Source organism: Saccostrea echinata, unplaced genomic scaffold (assembly GCF_033153115.1).
Source record: "Saccostrea echinata isolate AGI-Se365-2 ecotype Australia unplaced genomic scaffold, CSIRO_AGI_Sech_v1 ptg000056l, whole genome shotgun sequence".
Lineage (NCBI taxonomy): Eukaryota > Metazoa > Mollusca > Bivalvia > Ostreida > Ostreidae > Saccostrea > Saccostrea echinata.
Genome location: NW_026889805.1, coordinates 17,114,131 through 17,141,974, shown reverse-complemented (window position 1 = coordinate 17,141,974; position 27,844 = coordinate 17,114,131). Strand labels below are relative to the sequence as shown.

The window sequence follows — 27,844 nt, the reverse complement described above, 5'->3', positions numbered from 1 at the left end:
ATTTAAGTTAAAACTGGTGTCTGAATTTTAAATAAAAGTCTTACTTAAACTACACATTAATATTAAATGCCGAGAAGAATCCTTAACGCAAGTACAAAATTCTCTCACCTAAACAGAATACAGGTGTCATATTTTAATCAATGAATCCCTAAGTACAGTCGCCCACGCTATTTCCATTGAGGCGGACGCCTATCTAGTTTTAATTCATTGTGGTTAATCAAATTTACAAACGGGAAGATTTAGTAAATTCCTTGGTAGGTTCAGATTTCCCAGACTAAGCTGTGTAGTTAAAAAAGAAACAGAATATTTTTTGGAAAAATATTTATTTGAAACAAAATTAAATTTATAAACGCACATTCTGTCAGTAATTTCTATCAATCTTCAGTTTTTTAACAGTACTGTTTTTCATTTAATGTCAATTTATTACAGTGTAGCATATGTATTGCCGCGACATAAGATCGTGGATTTTTTGGATACAACCAATTCAGAATCCCTCCATATACACATTTGCATGCATAATCATCTGTGTACGTCTGAGTGTTCAATCTGTCAATGTTTTCCCGCTGAATCACTTATAAAGGAGGTATATCTGAGGTAGGTATTACATGTGTATACCTTGGGTAGGTATTACATGTGTATACCTATGGTAGGAATCTTCTGTGTATACCTTGGGTCGGTACCACATGTGTATACCCGGGATATGTATTACATGTGTATACCTGGGGTAGGTATTTTCTGTGTATACCTTGGGTCGATATTACATGTGTATACCTGTGGAAGGCATTAACTGGGTACGTGGATACCCGAGTTCAGCATTATCTATTCATTTCATTGTCACAGCTGATCAAGCATCATCAACCAAAGTCATATGTACATGACTGAGTTCAACCCTTCTTAGCGCCTCTTGAAGAACCATTTTTGTTGCTAAGTTTCCATTTATTTCCCGCCATTTCTTCAGAGTTTGGAAAGCTGCCTCTAAGGAATCGTTCCTCTGCTCTTCCTTGATTCTCTGTATTTCGCTATCCCTAACTCCTAATTCTCGACCGAGCCGAGTAAAGTGGTTATTATGAGCAATGTGGGGACAAATTCTTTGAAGCTCTCTGTCTGTAGGAATTTCATAAAGCCCTGAAAATAAAGAAAATAAAAAGCTTTGCTCTACAATATATGATAGATATCTAAATCAATACGGAATTTTACGAGTGAATTCTTTTAAGAGAATTTATATCTTTCATACATACAAGGATTGGGTAATTGGTCTGCATCGGTTTCAATTTCTTCTCCATCCTGATAGGGGTTCAAACGATAGTGAAAGTTGCTGTCTAATGAAGGCATGTCTTCGGATGCAACTGAGTGTTGTCGCTCACGAACTGGAGATACTTCTACGGATCCGATGGATTTTAAAGGTACGGACTCAACCTCAGTTTCAATGGTACGGAAGTATTCACCAGCGTTCCTGAAAAGAGCCACCCTTTCTTGCAATACTAACATGCGGAAACGCAGTCTGTTTGTCTGTAATTATTTGTCAGATCTTCATTTTTTGTCCTCTAATAAACATACATTACATACAAATAAACTATCGTCTATTGAAGTTATACTTTGGTAAAATAGAACACGTTGTAGTTCATTTCCAAGTGCTATTTCTCCTATAATATATTCTGATTTGAACACAATCAAATATAGACTGATAATCATGGTTATCAGTGTAATTATTTATTCAATAAACTGTTCATTGGATGAACCAAGTAGTGTATTACTCACTTTGCAGTTAAACCGTTTTGCTCTTCGATGTCATCAGACGAACTGGGACCTGCCGAAAAATACAAAGTACACCAAATTAAACAGGTAACATTAAATATATGCTTAAGATAAATAATTTGAAGATAAGTTTAAATATTACCATTTCTGCAGCATGGCAACCTTTTCCTATTCTTTATAATCAGGAACACTGATATAAGAACAAAGAATAGAAGTATCCCCGCACCAATCCCGGTTAGAACTTGGTCAAAACTTCCTAGAAACAGTAAAATACATAGTTAAAAAATGCCTGGACATTTTCTTTATGAGCGAATATTTTGATTTATATATATTATATTTATACCTGTCTTTTCCTTATTATTGTGTTTTACACTGTTGTCGTTTTCAGAAGAAATTGTTTGTTGCTGAAATACACTGTAAAAGATATTTCATTAGAAAAAAATCTTGGATTTCAGAAAATACGAAGGGATTGATGCTATAAGAACTTTATATGAACTTAAACTCACACTGGTGTTGTCCCGGTGCAAACGGTATCCGATTCAATAGTGCAACGTTTAGCCACAATTTTCCCTACTGCTGTGCAGTTTGTGCACCTAACACATTCGCCGTAGCCTATCCTTGATTTAAAGGTATTCCCAGCAACACATTTCAAACATCTTCTACAGGAAAGTGCCCCATAAACTGGACTTATTCTTACGTCCTATCATAACAACACATATACAAGAAATAGTAAGTCATTTAAGAGATGAATTTAATTTTTGAGAATTCATGAGGACATGAACTACGACGTTTCACGCTCGGCATATTTCATGAAGCGCGTTAGCGCTTCATGATAAATATGCAGGCGTGAAGCGTTGTAGTTCATGTACCTCCTGAATTCTCAAAAATTAAATTCATATCTTATATTTACATTATTTTTCTGATGACTTGCCACATATTTTTGTCATTCAACGATAATTTTTTAAAAAAAAAGTTTGCACTAGTTTTTGACTTTAATCACATCACAATGGAAATTTTCTTACTCATCCCATGATAGTTCATGAGAACATTAACTTTTTCTATAATTTGCAAAGAATCTTAAGGAAAAAATATTTTGAAATGTAAGTATTTATTTATGAAATCTATTTGAAACTTTGTACGTTGTAAGACATAGAAATAATTTTGATTGCCCAAAAATATTTTAAATGGTTTTAAACAATGTGTTCTTCACCATTAGTGGAGTAGCGTTACGAACTTGTAAATTTTCAAGCTATAGTCTATCTCTTACTTCCTTTACATCTAGTCCGTATCCTTTTGGACATCTATCACAATCTTTGCACTGTCCCCACTGTTCCACATAAAACTTGTTGTTTTCAATATCACAGTAAACATCTTTTCCGCCGATGACAGTCACGGCTGCCAGTGACAATATGATAAAGAAATAAACCATTGCTGAAAGCAACAAATTTCATATTAATTCTATAAAGTATTGAGAAGTTGAGAATAAGTATTAAAATAATATAATATCTGAATATATAAGATAAATGTAAGGATTAAAAGTTTTTCGAGGTTTAAGCAAGTAAGATGTAACAGAAATTTCTTGGGAACACTTCACCTCATTCAAACAGCTATGTAAAAAGTGTTCAAGTAACATGACCGAATGTAAAATATAGCTAGAAAGAATCATTGACGTCACAGGGTGAGTCACCGGCATGTGGTTGATAAAAGGGATGTAACTCTTGACCCTTTTTTTTAAATTAAAGTTCTTTTATAGTAATACATGTTTACTAATAAATATTGAAGGAACAGAATATATTTCAAGCAAGCTTGATAGCATAATAATTTGTAAGAGTACAGTGTTGATAAAAATGTCAGCCAAAGTAGGGAACATATAAACAATGAAGTAACTGTACCTGCTACATTTCGTCCAGAGTACAGTAAGCTGGTCAACAACTAACAATTCATCATACATCATGGTTTTGTTCATATTATTCTTCGTGTTGAAATGTGATTGGTCTAAACCATATTCATTGGAATTTAGCCAGCACATTGAGCTAAGCGCGTTTCTCATAAGACTGCAAAATATTTACATTGCACATGACGTCAATCGTCACGGTAGAGTAACTCTTTTTACTATATGATCAACAGTATGACACACGAGTCAAGGCATAGTCTGGCTATGCAATCCACCTTTCTAAAGAGAAAAGTCAAGGACATTAATACACTTGAAAAATACTTATATTTATTACAGGTATTGTATTTACATTTTTGTTTAAAATATATAAATGTAAAATACCATGCAAGTAAATAAACTTTGTCCAATGAATCATTTAATTGTTGAAATTTAGAAAATAAAGAATTTTGGAACAATTTTATGAATTTTTATGCATAGATAATTAAGAATCTGAAAATACATGTAAATGTCAAATGTCATGTTTTTACAGTTTCCTGATAACATCATCGCCTGATGCATTTCTTATCAATCCGATATGCATGTGAGTATACAATGGTGACTTACTTTTTACGTACTTTGACGTCACAAATTTTTATCGGGCACTCGAATGCAGAATAATTAAATACAACTTGATCATATCTTGTCATTTGCAAATAAGAAAATATCAAGAAACGCTATTAGATTTTAGTTTGTCTTTTCACAGTCTCATTGTGATTTTGTTCCACTTCTTACAATTACAGAATCTACTTTGGTGAATAATGCGTTTAAAATAATTATAGTTATTATTGGGGATATAGAATATACAATTGAAGCATGTGTTTAATACTTTAATACAGAAAGTTAAAAGGCCAAATGCGAACCATATCTTTCCTTTCTTTCTCTAAACCGGAGGTGATAGACATGATAGAAAGACTACATGAACAGTATCTTTTGGTTCCACTAAACAAGGCTTTACAACTGTAATTTAGAAGAACTTGATTTTAATTCTACATCTTAAAATCCAAAATACCCACAGTTCACTTTAAAAGAATGAAATTCTTCAATATCACATTTCAGTCTTTAATAATTTTAACATTTCAGTCAACGTAAGTTATTTATCCTACCTATACTGGGTTCCTAAACTTCAGAAAAATTCTTAAAACAAGGATACATTGCATGGTCAAGAAAATGTTCTACCAAGCCCCTATCTTTATTTCTCACAAAAAATATTAACTGCTTTAAAGGAGACGTACTGTGCTACAGCATATTTAAGAAGTGGTGTCAATCAAATATGGATTCTCAAAAACTAAAAAAAAAGTTAGAAAATATACAATCAAAATTTTCTTCAAAAGCCAGTAACATGAAAACGTATGACTACTTTTCTCTTTATACAACCATTTCTCGCGATAAATTAAAGACTAGGCTTTTTGATATAATAGACAACTGCTTCTTCATTAAAAACGGAACTCAGAAATTTTAATATCTTGAGATTGGTCATCTCCAAAATTACTTTGTTAAAAACCATTCTGATCCTACTCACAAGTAGTCTGCTGTTAATATTGAAGGGATGCTTGAGTTCCTCACTGACAACATCTATATGTAGTCTTTGGAAACAAGATTTTCCAACAATCTATTGGAATTTGGAGAGCACTTATTGTGCTCCATTATTAGCAGACCTGTTTCTGTATTCCTATGAAGCAAAATTTAGGAACGTCTACATGAGAAGATTGATTGATTGATTGTATGTTGTTTAACGTCCCATTCGAGAATTTTCACTCATATAGAGACGTCACCATATACCGGTGAAGGGCTTCAAATTTTGACCTTTACTCGGCACTCAGGGCCAATGAGCAGTGAGGGATCTTTATCGTGCCAACGCCTGCCGTGACAAGGGGCCTCGGTTTTAAGGTTTCATCCGAAGGACCCGCAACTTTCACTTCAAAGTGCTGAGCGCATGGCGAAGGAACAGTTGCTACCCATTTTTTATCGACTTAGGTCAGTCACAGCCGAGATTCGAACTCACGACTTCCCGATCACGGAGCGAGGCTCTACCGACTGAGCTACCGTGAACGGACGGTTCTACATGAGAAGAAGGAAATACTTGCTGCAGCCTTCAACTCGACATTCAGATATATCAACGACATTTTATCAAATAACAATAGTTACTTTCATTTATAATTCGACTCGTTATATCCCACTGAACTCAAAATAAAAGACTCCTCAGAGTCTGCCACATCTTTTTTTTTTTTTTTTACTTTTAACTGACTACAGGCGATAATGACCAACTAACAACAAAACTGTATGACAAACGATATGACATCAGCTTTTCCATTGTCAAGTTTCCTTATTTATGTAGTAATATTCCACTGTCATCTGCATATGGTGTTTTTATTTCCCAATTTATTTGATACGCAAGAGCATACTCCGAGTACATTCAATTTTGAAATAGAGACAGGCAACTGACACATAAGCTGACGTAATAGGGATGTAAAAAAAAAACCCTCGTTTAAAGTCAGCATTTTGAGAATTTTATGGTCATCATAATAACCTTGTTTGCAAATACAACCTATCATTGGATCATAAGTTGACCGACATGTTTCATGCCAATTGTTAGACCATTATCTGTATATTAAATTGACTATGGACTACTCCGTCTACCTGATCAATAAATAGGGCTCACGGTGGTTGTGACCAGTCAACAGCTCCTCCTAGGCATCTGATCCTATCTCTGAAATTTACAGGTCTCCGTGTTTTACGACCTGCTCACAAATTTGTATTGTTTAAAATGTTTCTGAGATCGATCACTGTTCGTTTTCTTTTTTATTATTTAATTTTTATTTTTAAAAAATCAGATAAATAAAATCGTAACCACGACTATATCCTCAATTCAAAATCTTTTTTCTGTACTTCCAGTGTGAGCATTTTTTCCTTTCTGCAAAATAATGTGACCATGACATTTACTTTCTTGTGATCATTTATTTTTCATGTTCTTTCGTTAAAATTAAGCACTATATTAAGCTGTATCTGTAACTAATCGTGATTGATCTACAATTATCTTCAGAAAAATGATCGTAGCTATAAATAACACAAACGAAAGTATAAATGTCGCCAGGTCCTGTTTCGTGATTTATTCAATTCCTCGATTAAGATTTTTCACTAGATTTGCTCGTTTTTATTTTTTAATCTACTTGTTGAATTTTTATTCAAACTTTTATCGAGTTCGGAAAATCGAATCTCTGCTCTCTACCTTATTTCATGTTTAAATCTTATCAAACATAATGCCGGCATTGTCAAAACTATTTAAGAGAGCAACTGAAATAGATGTAGACTTTTTTTTTACTGTGTTCGGGATATTTGAATCTCTGCTCCCAACCATATTATTAAATGAAAAAAGGTGAAGTTAACGACCATTGATCGATCTCTAGAAACCCACAACAAAAACATATCTGTGAAAGGGCTTAAAATAGGGAGACCTTGAAAATCCAGAGGTGGAATCACGTACCAAGGAGGAGTAAGCATCCCCTGTCGACAGGTCAAACCCACCGTGAGCTTAATATGTATTGATCAGGTGGAAGGAATAATCCGTACTGAAATTTAGTATATAAACAAAGGCCTAACAATTGGCATGAAATATGTCCGTCAACATACGACCCAATGATATATTTGGTATTGTCAAAAAGTATTAAAGGGAGCACTGAAAATGAACAGAGAGACTTTAGCAAGTCTAATTTTTCAACTCAAATGACAATTACATGTAAACAATCCGTTGTTTGATCAAAGCATATATACTTCCTGTAAGAATCTTTTACATGTACATGTCTCGTTTAAAAACGCATTCGTCAGAATAACAAAGATATGTTTAGTTGTATTATTTATTTGCAACAAAAATTAATTTGACAATATACATGTTATACATGTGTAACAAATATTTGAAAAAAAAACGCAACAATGAAATTTCCCTTATCTTCTTTCTCAAGTATATACATGTATAATTAAATTGTTTAAGGTATACTGCATGCAACCTATTGCATACCATGAACAAAACATAACAAGTACACCGTCGGTACCATATTGCTGTGTCAGCCTGAGGAACCTGAACCTGTTCTTTGAACCTGGAGCTGGAACCAGATTAGGGTTTCGGCAATCCCCTGAACACCATTCCTTACCTTGGGTAGGTATTTATCTCACCAAAGCAACAAAGTTACATATCATGGATCATCAACTAAAGAAATACCATTAATTCCAATTCTTGCGAGTGCGCATTGAAGTTTAAACTTTGTTGCTAATTGTCCATTTAGTTCTCTCCACTTCTTTAGTGTCTGAAAAGCTGTTTCTCGGAGGTCGCCATGCTGTTCTTCTTTTATTCTCTTTATTTCACTGTCTTCAACTCCCAACTCTCGACCAAGACGAGCATAATTATTACAATGAGCAATATGTGGACATAAATATTGTAATTCTTTGTCAGATGGAATTTCATTCAATCCTGTAATTAATAGTATACATGTTTATAAGATTTTATTTTACAATATTAAAAACATTTACAACTGACAAACAAAATTCCATACATTATTCTAATCGTAAGATTTGACAACTTACTTGGGTCTGATTTCTGTTCTTCTGTATCTGTCTCTAAATCATTATCATCTAGATGTTTTAAATCATAATAAAAATTGCTGGGGAAATCAATGGAAACATCAGACGGCCGTCTTCTTTCCTTGTTCGTTTTATTCCGTTCACTTTCTGTCAGAGGTCTTGCTTCACACTCCAATTCAGATGAGTTGATCGTTTCCATTTCGGTTTTGCAGGTAGGGGGATCACACTCAACATCTCTAACGATTGAAAAAAATATTTTTGAGTGTTATGATTTTTTTTCTATATCCTTTTAACTTCGAAATACATATACTGTATAGGGGATTAATTTCACGGGTTGTAATTTTCACGTTTTTCTCTCCTCTGGCACGATCGCGGTTTGTTGAATTCGCGGAATCGGTATATAATAAAAGTTACCTCCCTTGTCTATATCCGTTTAATCCGTATCATAGCTAGAACGACATTAATCAGCGTTATGTATTCACTTCACGAAAAACAGGGTTGGTTTACATAAAATAGTTCGGTTTAATAATTAATTTACGATTAATTAATATAAGTGCAATTATTAAAAGTCCTTGACTATAAATGTCGAATGACTTTCCTATATGCTGTTACGATGAGTGCATGTACACCCCAAGATCTTCTTTCCGAAGGGATAATACACCGCGGCGAAATATCACTGGACGATAATAAATGTGTTAATGTATGTCGACGATATAATATCCTTCCACATCTTCAGCAAGTTCGATAGTTATTTGAATGATTTTTTAAAACCAAAATGACGATAAAAACTACTACGCATGATAATGCAGGTAACACATTAGTTACGCACGGGTTATCAAAACCCATGACCCACGTGTTTTGATTCATGAAACATGTAGTGTTGGCTATTAAAACAGCGTTTTAACAAATACAGGTTATTATCTGCAGATTTGAATTAAAGTAAAGCGTGCTAATTAAAATAATTGAATGACAAGTACTACTCGTAATTACTGAAATGACCATGTACTGCACGTATATATACCTATCGAAGTCTATTCTAAAATTTCCAAATAAGACATGGAGGTTATTGAAAACTAATTCACTGTTTCTTGATTTCACGGATTTATTAACACCGTGAATATAGCGAATATTAACACCGCGAGTTAATTTCCCCCTATACAGTATGTGAATTTTAAATTTTTTTCATGATACATGTATAACCATAATTAAGGATACGCACTTTTTACCGAGTCTGTCATTTTCTTCAACGTCGTCGGACATTGACGAATCTGAAAAATTTATCATATTCAAATCATGGTTGAATACTGATATATATATATAATCAATTATTGTTTCAAAAAAGCATAATTAAGTTATTTCTGAAAATGATATTCTTTGCCTGAACCTTGTTTACGACAATTTAATCTTTTCCTCATTATGACGAGTATCACTGCTGATGGAACAACAAAGATAAAAACCACCACAGCACCAACTGTTGTAGATAAAGGGTCAAGATCTAAAAAAAAATTACAAAATTATACACATCATAGATTAATATTTATTTTACCTCTTTGTTGTAATGGATGTATCATTCCTGTCAATTTACTCATAAAACATACCCGTATGGTATCCCTTGTTCTGAACACCATTGTTGTCTTCAACACTGTTGAGAGAAATTGGTTTTGATGTTATTTGAAGCAAACTAAACAATTTAAAGGTTTTTTAATAACAAAACCAATGAATTGTTTAAAAAGAACTTCTAAGCCAGTGTTATTGAATCTTACTCACGGAGTTTGGCTCTCCTTCATTACAAATTTCCTGGTGCAGACTGTATCCCTTTCTTTTGTACAAGGTGTTGCAATACTTTTTTCCTGTACTTTGCAATTGGTACAGCTCTTACATTCGCCATATCCGATAACAGATTCAAACGTCTCACCGTCTATACATTTAACACAGCCTCTACAGCTGAGAGCTCCGTGAACTGGGTCAATATTTATATTCTGAAATGATAAATCAATGTTTATTTTTTAATTCCTCCAAAAACTAATAATTAAACTTACGTACATCTTTATTTGAAGGTTATTGACGAATTTGTATATGATGTATGTTACCTTCATTATGTTAGTTTAATGTATACAACACGACTATAAAGAGAGAGATAGAATTTCAGAGGTTCTGGATAGGAAAGTAACCTCCTTACTCTCTTTATATCCAGTCCGTATCCTTTTGGACATCTATCACAATCTTTGCACTGTCCCCACTGTTCCACATAAAACTGATTGTTCTCCATATCACAGTAGACATCTGCTCCTCCTGTGGTTACAGTCACCATTGACAATGTCAATAGGATGAGGATAGGAGCCATTGCTGAGGTAAGGAATTAGAGAAGATAAACTTAATGTCTGTGACAATTAATGGTATGTTTAAACCAAAATAAAAAAAATGACAATCAGAATGTCAGAGTTTTAACTATTTAAAAATGTTTAAGTCGATTTTACTTCTTTCCTCGACAAAATCTTGTCAATGATTCTTTTTTTTTCTTTAAAGCCTCAAACATTTTTTTATTGATATACATTGACGTCAAATACATATAATGAGTCACCGTCATGTGCATTAAAGAGATGCAACTCTTGGTAGTTAAAATATGGAACGCCATGGCTGCCTCATGTTAGCTGTTTTATTATATGCTGCGGGTCTATCATTATATGCTGTGGGTCTATTATTATATGCTGTGGGTTCATAATTATATGCTGTGGGTATATTATTATATGCTGTGGGTTCATAATTATACGATGTGGGTCTATTATATGCTGTGGGTTCATAATTATATGCTGTGCATCTTCTATTATATGCTATGGTTTCATAATTATATATTGTGGTTTCAAAACTATATACTGAGGTATACTTCATTAATTTTCAAAGAAAGTGTCTGATGATGAATATATTTGACGAAAGGGCCCTCGCCAAAGTCACAACATTCGTTTTTCAATGAGCTTGTTGAAAAGTTGAATACAGATACATGTCCATGATCCTAATGAGAACACTGAAATTTGAGCCAGAATTATAATGACTCCATACTACGTAATTTGACAAAACAAAACTTGAATTGTCATCAGTGAAAGTCTTTTGACAATCTAGATTTGCTTGAACAAAAAGCTTTGGAGGAACTTACTAAAACACAATGACTTCAGTTACAAAAAAGCTGACTCAATTATTTCACTATGGTCATGCTCTAATCGAATAAATTAAAGAGAACCGTATAAACGCCAATTAAATTCAAAATATATAACTGCTGAATTTTGTATCCCAATTTAAAACATCTTGAAGAACGCATTGCTGAAATGAATGCAACGTGTGTAGTTGATGATATTACTTATAGTTTTCTGCACAAAGCAGATAACACGAGGACGGAGAGATTATATCTACTCCATAAAATATACAAGTTTGAAACCGAAATCTGTTATTCCACTATAAGTAATAGATGCTGCAAAATACCATGATTTTTCAAGGAGGGCCTATTACATTTCAAAAAAGGCACTTACTGAAAAATGAAGTCAACTGTATTGACGATATTTTTTAATCATTCATTGTGCATAAATAACTTGAGCACAGACTTTACGAAAAGCTCAGACTTCATACTGAAGAGTAAACTTCTGCGACCACACAGCAAGTACTTGCTGGTCAGCTATGATGCACCATCACTTTACATGTATGCAATTGGAGGAGCTAATAGCTGCCGTTGATACGGCTTACAGAGAAATTGACAATAGTTTTTTTCAGTCTAAGCCCCGTCTACAGCAGAACTAAGTTATTACTCAGATTTATCCCAGATATATTTGAATTCAATGCAAATATTTACAAATAAATCACTGAATAATGAATATTCGATGGGTTCTAAGTCAGGGACCCCATTCTGTATGCAAAATTCGCTTACATAAAATTATACCAATGAAATTTGAAACAAGTTTATTGCATGTGCGATGAGGGATAATAAATTATTGAAATACACATTCTAAGAAATAAAAGGATTGCATTACAATCCTCCCCGAATAACCTATTGTGTCATTAAACACAATAAGAATCTGAGTGATATGCTCTTCTCCTAATTTATTGAATAATCTGTATATCAAATGTGCAAATAGGCTCCTGATGATGGCGGATTTGCAGCTAATTGATAAACTATCAAAATCATAAACCTCGTATATATCGCACCGTCGAAACACTAGATTAGTGTCAAGTGATTTGAGGTAAGCGGCTGATGGGGGCCACTTTTTTTGAAAATAATTATAAACCCACAACATATAATTATAAACCCACAGCATATAATAATGAAACCACAGCATATAATAATAAAACCACAGCATATAATAAAAGAACCACAGCATATAATTATGAACCCACAACATATAATAGACCCACAGCATAAAATAGACACACTGCATATAATTATGAATCCACAGCATATAATAAAAGACCCACAGAATATAATAAAATCACCTTACATAAGGCAGCTATGGCGTTCCATATTAAAACACGTAACAATAATATTTTGAAGACTAAAGCTTTATATTAACTATTTAAATCATGTACTGTCTGTTGATACTTCGTCAAACTGTCCAATAAAGGAAATGCCTAACTGAGCATTATAATTAAAACTTAAAAAGAATTTTTTTAAATGGAGTATTTTTTTTAAATGTCAGCATATTTATCATCATAGATTGAGTTTAAATATGTATCACAACATGTAGGTAAATATACAATAAAAATAAACTGACCTGTCAGGTCTGTCCCATAGAACGACTGAAGAGAGAGTAAACAAAATCCGTCCGTTCATTGTTTTTGGGTGATGAAATCCCTCGTGAAGATATAGGATTGGTCGTATACAAAACTGTTCTCGAAGGTTCGAAGATTGCACAATACTAGTATTATTGTTTACGGAAGCACAGTAATTGGGTAATGACTGTATTATTTTTAGTATCTTGTGACGATTCGTTACAACACCAAAAGAGAATCGAATCTTTCGATTTCTTTTCTAAGGTTGTAAATAAATAACCAAAAAGTGTTTTATAAGCACTATATAACCACTTTTTATCCAATCAAACTTGAAAAGTTGCAAAAATCATTTAAAACGATAAAAACACGTTATAGTTGTAAAATATGTATTACACATATTTTCAATTAGCATTTTTCATTCAGGAAAAATATCATATGCTATATCTGTAATTTTTTCCAGTAAATTGTAATCTGCTAAAAGATAAGGGGCTGTAATTTAATTTGCTGATATATTTTCTTGCACAGTTTGAATAGACGACAATCCGCACCCACAAAACTTTGTCTCGTGCTTGTTTCATATGTGTCACTTGATTCTCCAGTGACGCACATATAAAGAGGACCTCTCGACAAGATGTCTTTTTATCACTATATCTTAGTATATGCATTTTTTTAATAGTAGTATTATGTGCATCTTTTTTGTGGGGGAAAATCAATTTTTCTTCTCATAGTTAATTGGGTTTTCATTTAAACAATAAAATGCTTTCTTTGGTTGTTAGTACGGGAATTAATGTCGCAGCTGTTGTAGCAAAAATGAATAACCCGCGTTTACAAGCGGGTTATGTAATTTTTATACCCCCCCCCCTCCACCGCTTGAAAAGCGGGGGTGTATAGTGATGGGGGTGTCCGTCCGTCTGACTGTACGTCAGGGGTACACATCTCTTATCCGTAACTCCTCTTACATCACAGAATAAAATTTAATGCTTTCACAGAATCTTTGTTACATAGTGCCATTGTGCACCTCCTATTTTACTCTTTGATCGAACACATATTTCGGTTTTCCAATGGCACAACATACAAAAACTGCCATTTTTTTTTCTATATTATTGAAACGCATACACCTGCTGAAACCTGTAGTATTATAATGACCCACTATTTTATGAGTAAAGGTTGCAGACGTTTCAAAGTTTGTGAGCCCTCCTGTACCTGTCAGAAATCAAGTAATGACAAAGATGATTAAAAATATCTATGAATTTATTAAGTTAAAAAGCACAAAGTCAAACGCGCTCTTTAATGTAGTTCAGGTCTCAAGGTGTTGATATTTTCTCGGGGTGATGCCTGGCTATTCATAAGAAGGTGTAGAAGTCCTGAGAAGGTGATAATCTCTGTTGATAACTAGAAGGTACACTTGGTACAGAGAAGGTGTAGAAGGTGACCTATCAACTGAAGGTGTACTTAACTATGGTACCTAACCAAGGTACATATAGTGTAGATAATATATAGGCTATATAATTGCAGTTATAATTCTAGTAGAAGTTGATAAAAGGTGATGGAAGGTGTTGAACTCTCTCTAGTTGCACCTTCTAGGGAAGGTGAGTAGGGATGCTGAATATGATACAGAAGGTAGTGATGGTGTTCCTACTAAACATCAATAGATCATGAATGGAATCTATGTTCAAATCTATGTAACTAATAGAGAAGGTGCAAAATATTCACCTTCGGAGCCGGATGGTCTGGCTGGAAAAGTTGCTGCTGACTCATTTTGTTATGTGACCGAAGTGATGATTTCAGGTCGGGATCGGCCTTATATAGTGTTTATCACGTGACCCTTCATAATTATTCATGAAGGAAGATGGCGTCTGCGAATGAAAACACTGCTGAATTCTGCCTAGAGATTACGACTGATGCGGCTTATACAAAGTATTTAACGATGTCTTAACATTCATACGTGAGTAATTAAATCATGTAGATTCTGTTTATTATGTCTATAAATTATGGTAAATGGTATTTAAAGCTGAATCATCTCTCCGAGGTGACGATGTGCTGAGCACGTGTTGACATAATTATAGCTGGCTGTCAGCTGGGTGATTACGCTTAGTAATTCTATATAACACAAGTTGCTGATAGACAAAGTTGATAAATAGTTGTCTCTGCACCTCTAACTAATTGTTAAATCATCTTGAGGTTGTATTTCTTTCTGGATACAAGAATTATCCAATCCTTGTATACATTCACTGTAGTACAGTACAGCACTAAAGTAGACATCTACACAGACGACGTTAAATAATTTATGTATCAGGAATAATCCTTTAAATATTTGCAATAAATATTGTAACAACATCAACAATAAATAAATAATTATATATACACAGTAACATTAATAATAAATAAATAAATAGATAGATAAATACTAGGCCACTAATAATATAAATAGATAAATAAATAAGTAAATACTGTGCCACCACAGGTCAACTTTGTCTATCAGCAACTTGTGTTATATAGAATTACTAAGCGTAATCACCCAGCTGACAGCCAGCTATAATTATGTCAACACGTGCTCAGCACATCGTCACCTCGGAGAGATGATTCAGCTTTAAATACCATTTACCATAATTTATAGACATAATAAACAGAATCTACATGATTTAATTACTCACGTATGAATGTTAAGACATCGTTAAATACTTTGTATAAGCCGCATCAGTCGTAATCTCTAGGCAGAATTCAGCAGTGTTTTCATTCGCAGACGCCATCTTCCTTCATGAATAATTATGAAGGGTCACGTGATAAACACTAAATAAGGCCGATCCCGACCTGAAATCATCACTTCGGTCACATAACAAAATGAGTCAGCAGCAACTTTTCCAGCCAGACCATCCGGCTCCGAAGGTGAATATTTTGCACCTTCTCTATTAGTTACATAGATTTGAACATAGATTCCATTCATGATCTATTGATGTTTAGTAGGAACACCATCACTACCTTCTGTATCATATTCAGCATCCCTACTCACCTTCCCTAGAAGGTGCAACTAGAGAGAGTTCAACACCTTCCATCACCTTTTATCAACTTCTACTAGAATTATAACTGCAATTATATAGCCTATATATTATCTACACTATATGTACCTTGGTTAGGTACCATAGTTAAGTACACCTTCAGTTGATAGGTCACCTTCTACACCTTCTCTGTACCAAGTGTACCTTCTAGTTATCAACAGAGATTATCACCTTCTCAGAACTTCTACACCTTCTTATGAATAGCCAGGCATCACCCCGAGAAAATATCAACACCTTGAGACCTGAACTACATTAAAGAGCGCGTTTGACTTTGTGCTTTTTAACTTAATAAATTCATAGATATTTTTAATCATCTTTGTCATTACTTGATTTCTGACAGGTACAGGAGGGCTCACAAACTTTGAAACGTCTGCAACCTTTACTCATAAAATAGTGGGTCATTATAATACTACAGGTTTCAGCAGGTGTATGCGTTTCAATTCCAGCAACGAATAGAGAAAATTCATCAATTTGCGAGAGAAAACCTCCAACTATCTTCAGAGAACATGAAGCGGCGTTACGATAAACAATCAAATATATTACAACTAGAACCTAATGCATCAGTATGGCTTTTCAACCCCAGAAGGTCTAAGGGCCTCTGTCCCAAACTACAATGTAAATGGGAGGGTCCCTACACCATCATTCAAAAATTGAATGATGTCATTTTCAAAATCCAGAAAAACAAACACTCAAAGCCCAAGATTGTACATCATGATCGCCTCAAACCCTACATAAACAACATTAAAGTTTAATATCAACACCAATTATACACCAAATGAGCGCAGAGCTGCATCATCTAGTATCTATCATCCAAAGTAAATATATCTATAATCTATAATCTAGTATCTATAATTTCTTCAGGATACCTTATATATCAAATTTCTGATTACCATGTTCCACTGTACGGAGTGCCCTGAATTATCTTTTGAGCGGCGGAGTTTATGCGAGCGGCACGTGTTTGAGAAACACAGCGGCTTTGGGTATCAATGTACCATTTGCCTGAAGGTCTTCAATAGACCTGACAATCACTCAGGGAGATGTGTGGGCAATGAACTTCTGCTGAGGAAGAAATCAACCAAGACTTTCACAGAAGAGGAGGCAGAAGAACACCGAAAGTTTATGAAAAGTTTAAGTCAGAAGATTTTTGTGAAGAAGGAAGACCTACGGCGAACACCATCAGAACGCCACCAAATTCAGCAGAATAACAGAAAAAGATCACATCAGAGAAGTTTGAGTAACACGCAAGAGGAGAAAGAGAATCAACAAGGCAACAAGCGAACTAGATCTGAAGACACTAGAAAAGTCATGGAGAAGGAATCAAGAGATAAGGTGAAGCCAGCTCGACCGTCAGCTCTGCAAGACCAAACAAGTAAAAACACCAATCAGGAGCCTGAGATAAGATCACAGAAGGAGAAGGCACCAGCAGTGGAAACCTCAAGACCAGAAGATGACTGCCTTTCACTTTATGCCGGGGAGTTTTCAGACACCGAAATACAGGAGGCATTTGAAGAAATTGTGCAAGCGATGCCCAGACTTGACAATGAAGTGACCTTTCCCCCATTGAAGAAAATATCATCAGCCCCTTCAACACCAGATCATGCTAATCTACCATCAACTTCTGCTTCTTGTTCCACATCTTCCTCCCAAACAAACCCACAAGATTCCACCTACTCACCAACAGAGAAAGAGAACAAAGTTATAACTGCACCTAATTATATTGCAACTCCCAAGACAGATGAAAGAATGAAAAGGGTTAAAGAATCGCAAAGGAAAAGGTTAATATTAAACATAGGAGGCAGGCGATTTGAGACATCCGTCTCTACACTGATGACAAAGCCTCAGGCTCTACTAGCCAGGATGATTTCGCCATCAGGCATCAAGCCCTACAGTGTGGACAATGTCTATACCTACTTTATAGATAGAAATCCTAACAACTTCTCTGTCATATTAGATTACTTGAGGAATGGAGGAGACCTACCGCTGGATGCACTTCCAAATGATATCAGAGCTCTGCGAGAGATCACTCTGGAAGCCAAGTTCTACGAACTCAAGCATTTGGAACTTTTAAGTGAGAAGAAAATTATGGAGCTGAAAAGTGAAGAATTAAGTAGCCAACTCGCCATCCTGAACAAAATGTGATTTAGACATTTGAGGACAAATGTTTTTAAAAGGTGGGGGGTAGTATTATGGACCTGTGGTGGCACAGTATTTACTTATTTATTTATCTATTTATATTATTAGTGGCCTAGTATTTATCTATCTATTTATTTATTTATTATTAATGTTACTGTGTATATATAATTATTTATTTATTGTTGATGTTGTTACAATATTTATTGCAAATATTTAAAGGATTATTCCTGATACATAAATTATTTAACGTCGTCTGTGTAGATGTCTACTTTAGTGCTGTACTGTACTACAGTGAATGTATACAAGGATTGGATAATTCTTGTATCCAGAAAGAAATACAACCTCAAGATGATTTAACAATTAGTTAGAGGTGCAGAGACAACTATTTATCAACTTTGTCTATCAGCAACTTGTGTTATATAGAATTACTAAGCGTAATCACCCAGCTGACAGCCAGCTATAATTATGTCAACACGTGCTCAGCACATCGTCACCTCGGAGAGATGATTCAGCTTTAAATACCATTTACCATAATTTATAGACATAATAAACAGAATCTACATGATTTAATTACTCACGTATGAATGTTAAGACATCGTTAAATACTTTGTATAAGCCGCATCAGTCGTAATCTCTAGGCAGAATTCAGCAGTGTTTTCATTCGCAGACGCCATCTTCCTTCATGAATAATTATGAAGGGTCACGTGATAAACACTAAATAAGGCCGATCCCGACCTGAAATCATCACTTCGGTCACATAACAAAATGAGTCAGCAGCAACTTTTCCAGCCAGACCATCCGGCTCCGAAGGTGAATATTTTGCACCTTCTCTATTAGTTACATAGATTTGAACATAGATTCCATTCATGATCTATTGATGTTTAGTAGGAACACCATCACTACCTTCTGTATCATATTCAGCATCCCTACTCACCTTCCCTAGAAGGTGCAACTAGAGAGAGTTCAACACCTTCCATCACCTTTTATCAACTTCTACTAGAATTATAACTGCAATTATATAGCCTATATATTATCTACACTATATGTACCTTGGTTAGGTACCATAGTTAAGTACACCTTCAGTTGATAGGTCACCTTCTACACCTTCTCTGTACCAAGTGTACCTTCTAGTTATCAACAGAGATTATCACCTTCTCAGAACTTCTACACCTTCTTATGAATAGCCAGGCATCACCCCGAGAAAATATCAACACCTTGAGACCTGAACTACATTAAAGAGCGCGTTTGACTTTGTGCTTTTTAACTTAATAAATTCATAGATATTTTTAATCATCTTTGTCATTACTTGATTTCTGACAGGTACAGGAGGGCTCACAAACTTTGAAACGTCTGCAACCTTTACTCATAAAATAGTGGGTCATTATAATACTACAGGTTTCAGCAGGTGTATGCGTTTCATTATTGAAGGGTACCCATCTCTTATCCGCAACTCCTCCTATACCACTGAATAAAAATTTAATGATACTTTCACAGAATCTTTGTTTCATAGTGCCATTGTGACCTCCTATTTCACTTTTTGATGGGAGACGTATTTCGGTTTTCCAATGGCACAACCTGGAAAACTGTCATTTTTTCTATAGTATTGAGGGGTACCCATCTCTTATCCGCAACTCCTCCTATACCATTGAATAAAATTTAATGATACTTTCACAGAATCTTTATTACATAGAGTCATTGTGCACCTCCTATTTTACTTTTTAATCGGACATATTTTGGGTCTCCCATAGCAAAACATGGACTTTGCCATTACAAATATACGGTAGACGGGGTATCATTTTGTGAGCTCAGAGCTCACAGTACCTCTAGTTTTTCTGTAATGGCTGCGACGTTAAATCCCGTACTAACAGAGAAAGAGACATTTTATTGTTTATTTTTACATTTGTTTAAAAAGCCATTTAAAGTAAAATTAAAGTAAAATTAAATACTAGTATGCTAAATATTGTATTGCATATATGTATGAAATTGTATGCATGATTGATGGAAGAGCCATTGCTCAAGAAACCTATGCAGGTGGCTTACTAAGTAGCGTTTACTGACATATGAACGACAATGGTTTTCATAAGAAATAGAGGAAATAATATTCGGTGGATGTAAATATTTAGCTGTGTGACCAGGCATGGATAAAATTATTATCATCTAGTCAGTGAAAATGAAGTGCATTAGTTCTTCCCGTCAAAAGAGTGATAAAGGGGAAAACTGACAAGTGGAAACACTAAAAAAAAAATATACTTTAAAATGCACTTATTATCTATAGGTGGATGTCTAATGTTGTTGCCCCCATCATGTACGATTCCTCCGCTCAATAAAAATCATTTTATATCATTTAAACTTCATAAATATCCTTACAAAAAAAGATACATTGCTGGGTCCAGCAAATGCTATACCAAGCTTTAATCCTTGCTCCTTACAAAAATATTAACTGCATGCTGTAAAGGTGAAACTTCAGACGTACTGTGCTACAGCTTATTCTAGAAGTGGTGTAAATCAAATGTGGATCCTTAAAAACTCGAAAGAACTTTCAGAAGCTCGAAAGAACTTTTAGAAACTTTAAAATTACCAAATTTTTCAAAAGTCTATAATATCAAAACTTTTCTACACTTCATACAACAATTTCTCACGATAAATTAAAATCTATACTTTTTGATATCATAGACAATTACGCGTAAATAAAAACGAAACTCGGAAATTTTCACATCTTGTGATTGGTCATAAAGCAGAATTACTTCGTTAAAAACTCTGATTGTACACACGAGTACTCTGAAGTTGATTTTAAAAGAATGCTGGAGTTCCCCATTGAAAACATTTATATAGTCTTCGGAGATCAAGTTTTCCTATAAACTGTTGGAATTACGATGGGCACTAATTGTGCTCCTTTATTAGGTGACCTGTTTTTATATTCCTTTGAAACAGAATTTATTCAAAAACGTCTACACAAGAAGAAGAAAACACTAGCTGTAGCCTTCAATTCGACATTCTGATATATCGACGTTGTTTTATCAATTAACAAAAGTTATTTTCATTCGTATATCGACCAGATATATCCCAGTGAACGTGAAATAAAAAGACACCAGAGTCTGTCACATCTGTTTCATATTTAGATATTTTACTGCTATAGACGATAAATGCCAATTAACAACTAAATTGTATAAAAACGAGATGACTTCAGCTTTTCCATCGTCAACTATCCTTATTTATGTAGTAATATTCCACTATTACCTGCTTATGGTGTTTATGTCTCCCAACTTATTCGCTACTCAAGAGCTTGCCCCGAGTACGATCAATTTTTAAAGCGAGGCAGGCTAATCACTGATAAGTTGCAGGGATTTCAACAGCCTCGCTTGAAGTCAGCATTTCGTTTGGTCGTGACCTTATTAGAAAAATATAACCTATCATTGGGTCGTATTTTGGTTGACCAATCGTTAGGCCTTTGTTTCTGTACTTAATGTCTACGGATAGTTCCGTCTTCCTGATCTATACATAGGGCTCACGGCAGGTGTGACCGGTCAACAGGGAATGCTTACTCCTCCTAGGCACCTGATCCCGCCTCTGGAATTTCCAGGTGTCCGTGTTGTATGCCCTCTTCAGATAATATGGATTTTTTGAGATCGATCACTGTTCGTTATCTTTACCTTTTACATTTTTGCATTATTATTTAACATCAAACACTATCAAAAGCAATTCACAACTGTGCATTTCCTCCCTTTCTTCAAATGACATTCAACATCTGTCAAATCAACAACTGTCGTATCAGCAACCGTCCATCTCATCTCGTTTCCTCTTTTTCAAACATATATCCAATCAGCTGGACAACGTAAAGATAAGGATTTCTCTTTCAACCATCACTATTCATGAACCATCAAAACCCATTATTCAAAAAAAAAAAAACTAGCTGGTTTACAATCGCAAAACCATCATGTCTGAGCGTACTTTGAAACTTTTTCACGCTGACCATCATGTCCGAGCGTACTATGATACTTTTTCACGCCGAATCAACCAGTATAACCTTAGGTAGGTAATATTTCAACAAGCTGCCTTTATGGGATTCTTTTTTTCTCTGTTCTTCCTTGGTCCTCTGGATTTCACAATCCTTAATGATTGTTACAAGAATTGTTGCCACAGATATCTTGTAATTCTTTGTAGGAATTCCATTAAATCGTTTGACTCTCGTCTTTGAGAACTTCATCTGAACTTCATCTGATATTTCATGTTGCTCTTTATATGTAGGAACTTCATCTAAAATTGAAATTACTGAGAAATAAACAACTTTCAGTAATCAGGCATATTCAGAAGGAATACATTTTAAGCAGTGTTTCAAACTTTACAATTTAAATGACAAATGATCATACTCAGTTGTGGATTTTCTGCATTTATCCCTTTAAGTTGATGTTACTGCTCAAACTGTAATAAAAGTCGCTCTCTAATGGTGGCATATCCTCAGACACGACTGACTGTCGTACAAAACACTGAGAGGTTTCTTCTGTGCAATCTACTTTTGATTTCACGGTGCTCAAAGAAGCAGATTCCTCGACAGGTTCAAGGGTCACAGGGACATCATGGTTATCTCTGTTGTATAAAATAATTTGTGTTTTAATGACGGTGTTGTATATTAGCCTTTACCTTTAGCCACCCCTCCTGGATTTCTGACTATATTAGTAGTCTTTCCATCCGAAAATCTGGCTATATCTTAGATAAAGCCAATAGGCTGGCTATATAGATTTTGCATTTACCTCTAAATTTACATGATACATATATACACATGTACAATGTAGTAGATTACCCCCGTTTTTTTTTCATTTCGGTTACATTTATGGCTGACCATCCTTTGCAATATATAGTTTATAAGTTAATGGCTTCCTGTAATCATTTCTCTTAAATTTGAACTAAAAACGTGAGGGGGAGGGGGGGGGGGGGGCTACTAGCGGGGATAATCTACAATATAGTAACTAACAGATTTTCCAGGTGTAAAAGCTACCAAGGGGAAAAACTACTGGAAAACAACGGATGAATTAGGATATATTAGTTGATTTTTCAATTTAAAAAAGTTTTTGATTAATGAATAAAAAAAATATATTTACTTTTTCTTTAAGCTTTCTTGCTCTTGGACATCTATAGAAATTTCTAGGTCTGTGGGGAAAAAAAGAGTAACAATCATATATAATTTATATTTAAACATGCATTTTATGCTGGATACTTTGATGAAAACAATGTCATCAATTTTATTAAAGAATACACATATGACATACAATAAATGTTACCTTTTTTCCAGCAATTAAGTTTTTCTCTATTTTTTCTGAAAAACATAACAACTGAGAGAGGAACAAACATTGCTATTGCCGAAATACCAGACCATGTCAGCAATGGATTCAAATCTGGAAAAAAAGAAAAGCAGCTATTATATACCTCTGCTATTTTATAACTTAATATTCAGTTAGTATTTCTAACAATAATCTAAACTTTACCAAGTTTTATAACTTGTACCTGTATTTTCTTGGTCCTGTTTGCCGATATTAACTTCGGAGTCTGATTTTGAATCTGAGTTAGTTTGATCCTGAGAAACCGACTTCCGCTTATTCTGGGGCGACCTGAATTTATTGTTATTAATGGTTATGATCATCATCATCGTCAATATTGTCTTCTTAAAAACATTTAAATTCATTAATTTACTGCCATTTTGCACAAATATTTTCCCATGGAATCTCGTTATTAATTATACTCACTGTATTTGTCCGTTCTCCTGTATTGCAGCCTTGCTGCAGACTGTGTCAGTTTCTATTGTACACTCTGTAATAACAGTTTTTCGGTGAGCAGTACAGTTTGTACAGCTGAGACATTCCCCATATCCTATCTCAGAATTAAAGGTTTCACCGGGGACACATTTCACACAACCTCTGCAATGGAGCGCTCCGTGAACTGGATCCAGTCGTACATCCTAACAATATAACAGCAATATTTTCCTGTTTTATGACCATTATTAATACAAACTTTGTGTAAACAGGAGATTTTATATATATATATATATATATATATATATATATATATATATATATATATATATATATATATATATATATATATATATATATATATATTTCAGAGGAGGAACATGTGCTTACTACAAGGTATTTTTTAAATTTCATAGATCTATGCGAGACGCAGTAACTATACGATTTTAGTCTGATATTATTAATTCTAATTTTGAATTTAAGAAATATACCTCGTGGTCAGTGTCTAAAAATGATTTGGTTGACTTAATGACTTCCATTCTCTGTTTTACTCGCGATTAGAATATGTGGAAACGATTGGACTATTACATACAGCATCATCACAAACCACAGGTTTTTTGTGTCCATTTTCCTTTGGTAAAAAAAACTGTGGCTAATGACTATGATAGTACATGTTCAGGTGAAATACAAAAAAAATTCTTACTCTTTTTGAATTCAGTCCGTAGCCCCTTGGACATCTATCGCAAGCCTTGCACTGCCCCCACTGTTTAACGTAAAACTGTTTTTCAACATCACAGTAGTTCACAAGTTTTCCAGCGGCGACCGTGACAACTGCCAACGACAAAATGATGAGGGATGTAGACATTGCTGAAACGAAATAACAATAATTTGTATATTAATCAACATAGTTGTCCATTGTTATATTTTTTCAACAACAAATCTATTTTTAACGAATGTATATTGACGTCGAAGAACACTAATTTTATGAATGGGATGGAAGGGACGTAACTCTTAAATAATTGTACATGTATTGTAAAATTTAATCCAATTTGGCAAAGGTAACAAATTCAATCATTAAGATATGTGTGTTGAATATGTTTTACATTGTACATATTGAAAAATTATTTCATATAATAACAAAAATGTCTTGATTACAAGTGTGTTACAGTACTAATATATTTTATACCAGCGAGCGAAATATCATTCGAAACACTGTCATCGGGACTACGATCTTGAAAATTAACTAACCTGTTTGTCCGATACGGAGTTATTCCGAATAAGGAATGATCAAAACCCTCTCCGTACATAATGTTTTAAGTGATGTAATCCCTCGTGGAGTTACAGGATTGGTCCGAAAATCTTTGGGAGACAGCCAAGATTCAACCAAGGATTGGCAACTATTTTGAAATATTTATATGTCATGCTAGAGTAACTGTTTATACTATGTCCAAGATTATGGATCTGTAAGTCATATGGGTTTCAGTAAAATAACGAAAACGTTATTTTTTTTCCTTTCTTTTTGTGCATCTGTTGTTTGTTTTGATGTATAATGAGCAGGCCCGTAGGAAGCAATTTCAGTTTGGGGGGGGGGGGGGGGCACAGCCATACATTTTCAGTTGAGGGGGGCACTATCAACTACCAAAAATTCCTTGACAAGCAAAAAAACAAAAAAAAAAAAAACATCATCAGACGTTTTTATTGAGGGGGCACAAGCATGTGGTAGCCATGTTTTCTATAGTAATCTATATATCGGCAAAATTATTGGGGGGGGGCCGTGCCCCCCCCCCCCCGTTCCTACGGCCATGATGAGTGGTGGATGTTAACTGACAATCAAATTGTACATGTATACTTATGTGTATCTACAAGCAAGTTTAAATATAATTCCCAGACTTTTATTTAACAGTAAATAAAGGGGAAGAAGGACCTTGAGCTGAAAAAAATACTTGTCATTCAATTTTAAGTACCTAAGATACTAAATGACAATTGACTGAGACAAAAATATCTTAGGTGCTTGTGGACAGGGCCCCATCCCCCGCCCCAAATTCCACCCTAGATCTAGTTGGATATTTCTTCTCAAGTTATATTTATTGGACTTATTTATCATGTATACCATATTACGTCCGGTCAATAAATCTCTCTGATGTTATCGTAAAAGGTAATACATTCTTTATACACTTCCGTTGCGTTTACTTAAGGATTTTTCAACTCACTGACTGTAATCGTGTTTGAGGATTAATTGTGGGATTTTTACGAGATGCAGGGTCAATCATATAGTATAAACTAAGACAGATATATATGTAGAGACAATGTGAACCGACATTAAATAAAAGAAATACATGTTTGTTTGTTTGTTTTTTTTAATCAAGAAAGACCAGCGGGGGTACAATGTAAACAATCTGGAGTGGCATACGTTTCTCTGTCTAACATATGTTATGTTTTGTTGACGTGTTTTCTTGTCCTCTTGAATGTAAACAAATCGTGTTTTAATATTTGTATCTATCTTATGTTCCAAGTGGAATCATGACTGGCAAATAAATATATGTAAAGAGGAGAATTTTTGAATGGAACGATTATTTTGCGTTTCCCCCCGATTTTTCCTATTGTATAAACATGATAAATATCATAAGTGTAATAAATATTATTTGAGAAGACAACAATCCCCGGGGTTGAATGTTGGGTGGGGGGGGGGGGTCCTATTGTACTATCCACAAGTACCTGCAAGAGATACATACATGCAACTAAGTTGCATATGTCAGAATAAATAAATTGCATCAAAATTTTAATGTGAAACAGTAGGCATACATATATAAGTTGGACATTAGGGGTAGATCCACCTCACAACGACATAGGTTCTGAATCCAGTCGTGGCAGTTGCATGACCCAACAGCTACGAGTGGACTTAAGACCCCTGAAATTGTAGGTATGGGGCAGAAATGTTTGATCATGTTGAGACACTAGATGTTTCTTAATTGAAACAATGAGAATGACTTTACATATTACCAGGTAAATTTTATAATGTAGTAAATTATTAGTTTATAAGACAAAGAACTTAAATTTATTCAAGTACAAATGTTATTTCCTATGAGGCGAAGCTGAGATGACGAAAGAGTGATAAAGATTTATATAGATAAAATTTATATATTAGTTAACTATGGTGACAGATTTCTGACCTCTGCAAGTAAAATTATGTCAACATGCAAGAAAGGTATGTAAACAAGCAAGATAATTATGTCTACATGTAAGATAATTACATGTATGTTGACATACTAGTTACAAATCTTTTTAGAAAATCTTATTTTAGTATCTAATGGGTAAATTGACTTGCTAACCCTATTGTATGTGACTTGCAGAAATTGACCTATTTTCACGCTGCAGACAGTTTCCATCGTCGGAAACCCATGATCATTCTTGCTTCTCATACCGACCGTGCTTGGCTTCCTACGACTATGATTTTCGACCTCCTGTGCAAAGAAATGTTACATTTTATTCAAAATAATTTGTTTTTCTTGGTTAAAGAAATGTTCAAAGAAAGCAAAACAAAAATCCAGGAAAACAAAATTTAGTGTTACATTACACGAGAATAATTTTTTTCTCGATAAAATACCATAGTACAATAAATCTTTCAACTTTTTTCAATATTTTTTGTGTACGTGTAAAACTATCAGAAGCCTCAATGTGAATTTTAGTTTTGCACTGCCGTTTAGTACTTATCCTACTGATAAAAAAGATAACAAGCGAGTTAGAAGATTTTTTGAATTAATATACTTTAGAATTGCTGTTTTAGTTGATTTGAAAAAAAAAAGGAAAGATACAAAAAAAAAAAAATGGCCAGTGTGGGGGTCGAACCCACGACATTCGCGTTATTAGCACGACGCTCTAACCGACTGAGCTAACCGGCC

General features: G+C 34.4%; 4 protein-coding genes and 1 non-coding gene across 5 annotated transcripts; 1 reads left to right on the top strand and 4 right to left on the bottom strand.

Annotated features, from left to right (window-relative positions):
• Positions 1 to 356: 356 nt before the first annotated feature.
• LOC133173923 (uncharacterized) lies at positions 357 to 3,184 on the bottom strand. The gene is made up of 7 exons (XM_061308986.1): positions 3,023 to 3,184; positions 2,262 to 2,455; positions 2,099 to 2,169; positions 1,898 to 2,011; positions 1,759 to 1,807; positions 1,239 to 1,453; positions 357 to 1,125 (listed from the first exon to the last, which is right to left on the bottom strand). The coding sequence occupies exons 1-7, from the start codon at positions 3,182 to 3,184 to the stop codon at positions 845 to 847; spliced, it is 1,086 nt and encodes a 361-aa protein (XP_061164970.1). The 3' UTR covers positions 357 to 844.
• A 4,341-nt stretch (positions 3,185 to 7,525) lies between these two features.
• LOC133173216 (uncharacterized) lies at positions 7,526 to 13,149 on the bottom strand. Its single transcript, XM_061308174.1, has 8 exons — positions 13,015 to 13,149; positions 10,440 to 10,606; positions 10,028 to 10,239; positions 9,859 to 9,902; positions 9,645 to 9,755; positions 9,480 to 9,528; positions 8,264 to 8,496; positions 7,526 to 8,150 (listed from the first exon to the last, which is right to left on the bottom strand). The coding sequence occupies exons 2-8, from the start codon at positions 10,602 to 10,604 to the stop codon at positions 7,876 to 7,878; spliced, it is 1,089 nt and encodes a 362-aa protein (XP_061164158.1). The 5' UTR covers positions 10,605 to 10,606; positions 13,015 to 13,149; the 3' UTR covers positions 7,526 to 7,875.
• A 3,810-nt stretch (positions 13,150 to 16,959) lies between these two features.
• On the top strand, positions 16,960 to 18,207 carry LOC133173922 (uncharacterized). Its single transcript, XM_061308985.1, has one exon. The coding sequence runs from the start codon at positions 16,960 to 16,962 to the stop codon at positions 18,205 to 18,207; it is 1,248 nt and encodes a 415-aa protein (XP_061164969.1).
• Positions 18,208 to 22,201: 3,994 nt separating this feature from the next.
• On the bottom strand, positions 22,202 to 25,240 carry LOC133173921 (uncharacterized). Its single transcript, XM_061308984.1, has 8 exons — positions 25,194 to 25,240; positions 24,649 to 24,812; positions 23,940 to 24,151; positions 23,701 to 23,804; positions 23,478 to 23,591; positions 23,298 to 23,346; positions 22,613 to 22,785; positions 22,202 to 22,455 (listed from the first exon to the last, which is right to left on the bottom strand). Exons 2-8 carry the CDS (start codon positions 24,808 to 24,810, stop codon positions 22,202 to 22,204), a joined length of 1,068 nt encoding a protein of 355 aa, XP_061164968.1. The 5' UTR covers positions 24,811 to 24,812; positions 25,194 to 25,240.
• Positions 25,241 to 27,770: 2,530 nt separating this feature from the next.
• Trnai-aau (transfer RNA isoleucine (anticodon AAU)) lies at positions 27,771 to 27,844 on the bottom strand. The gene has a single exon. It is a non-coding gene; the product is annotated as a tRNA-Ile (tRNA).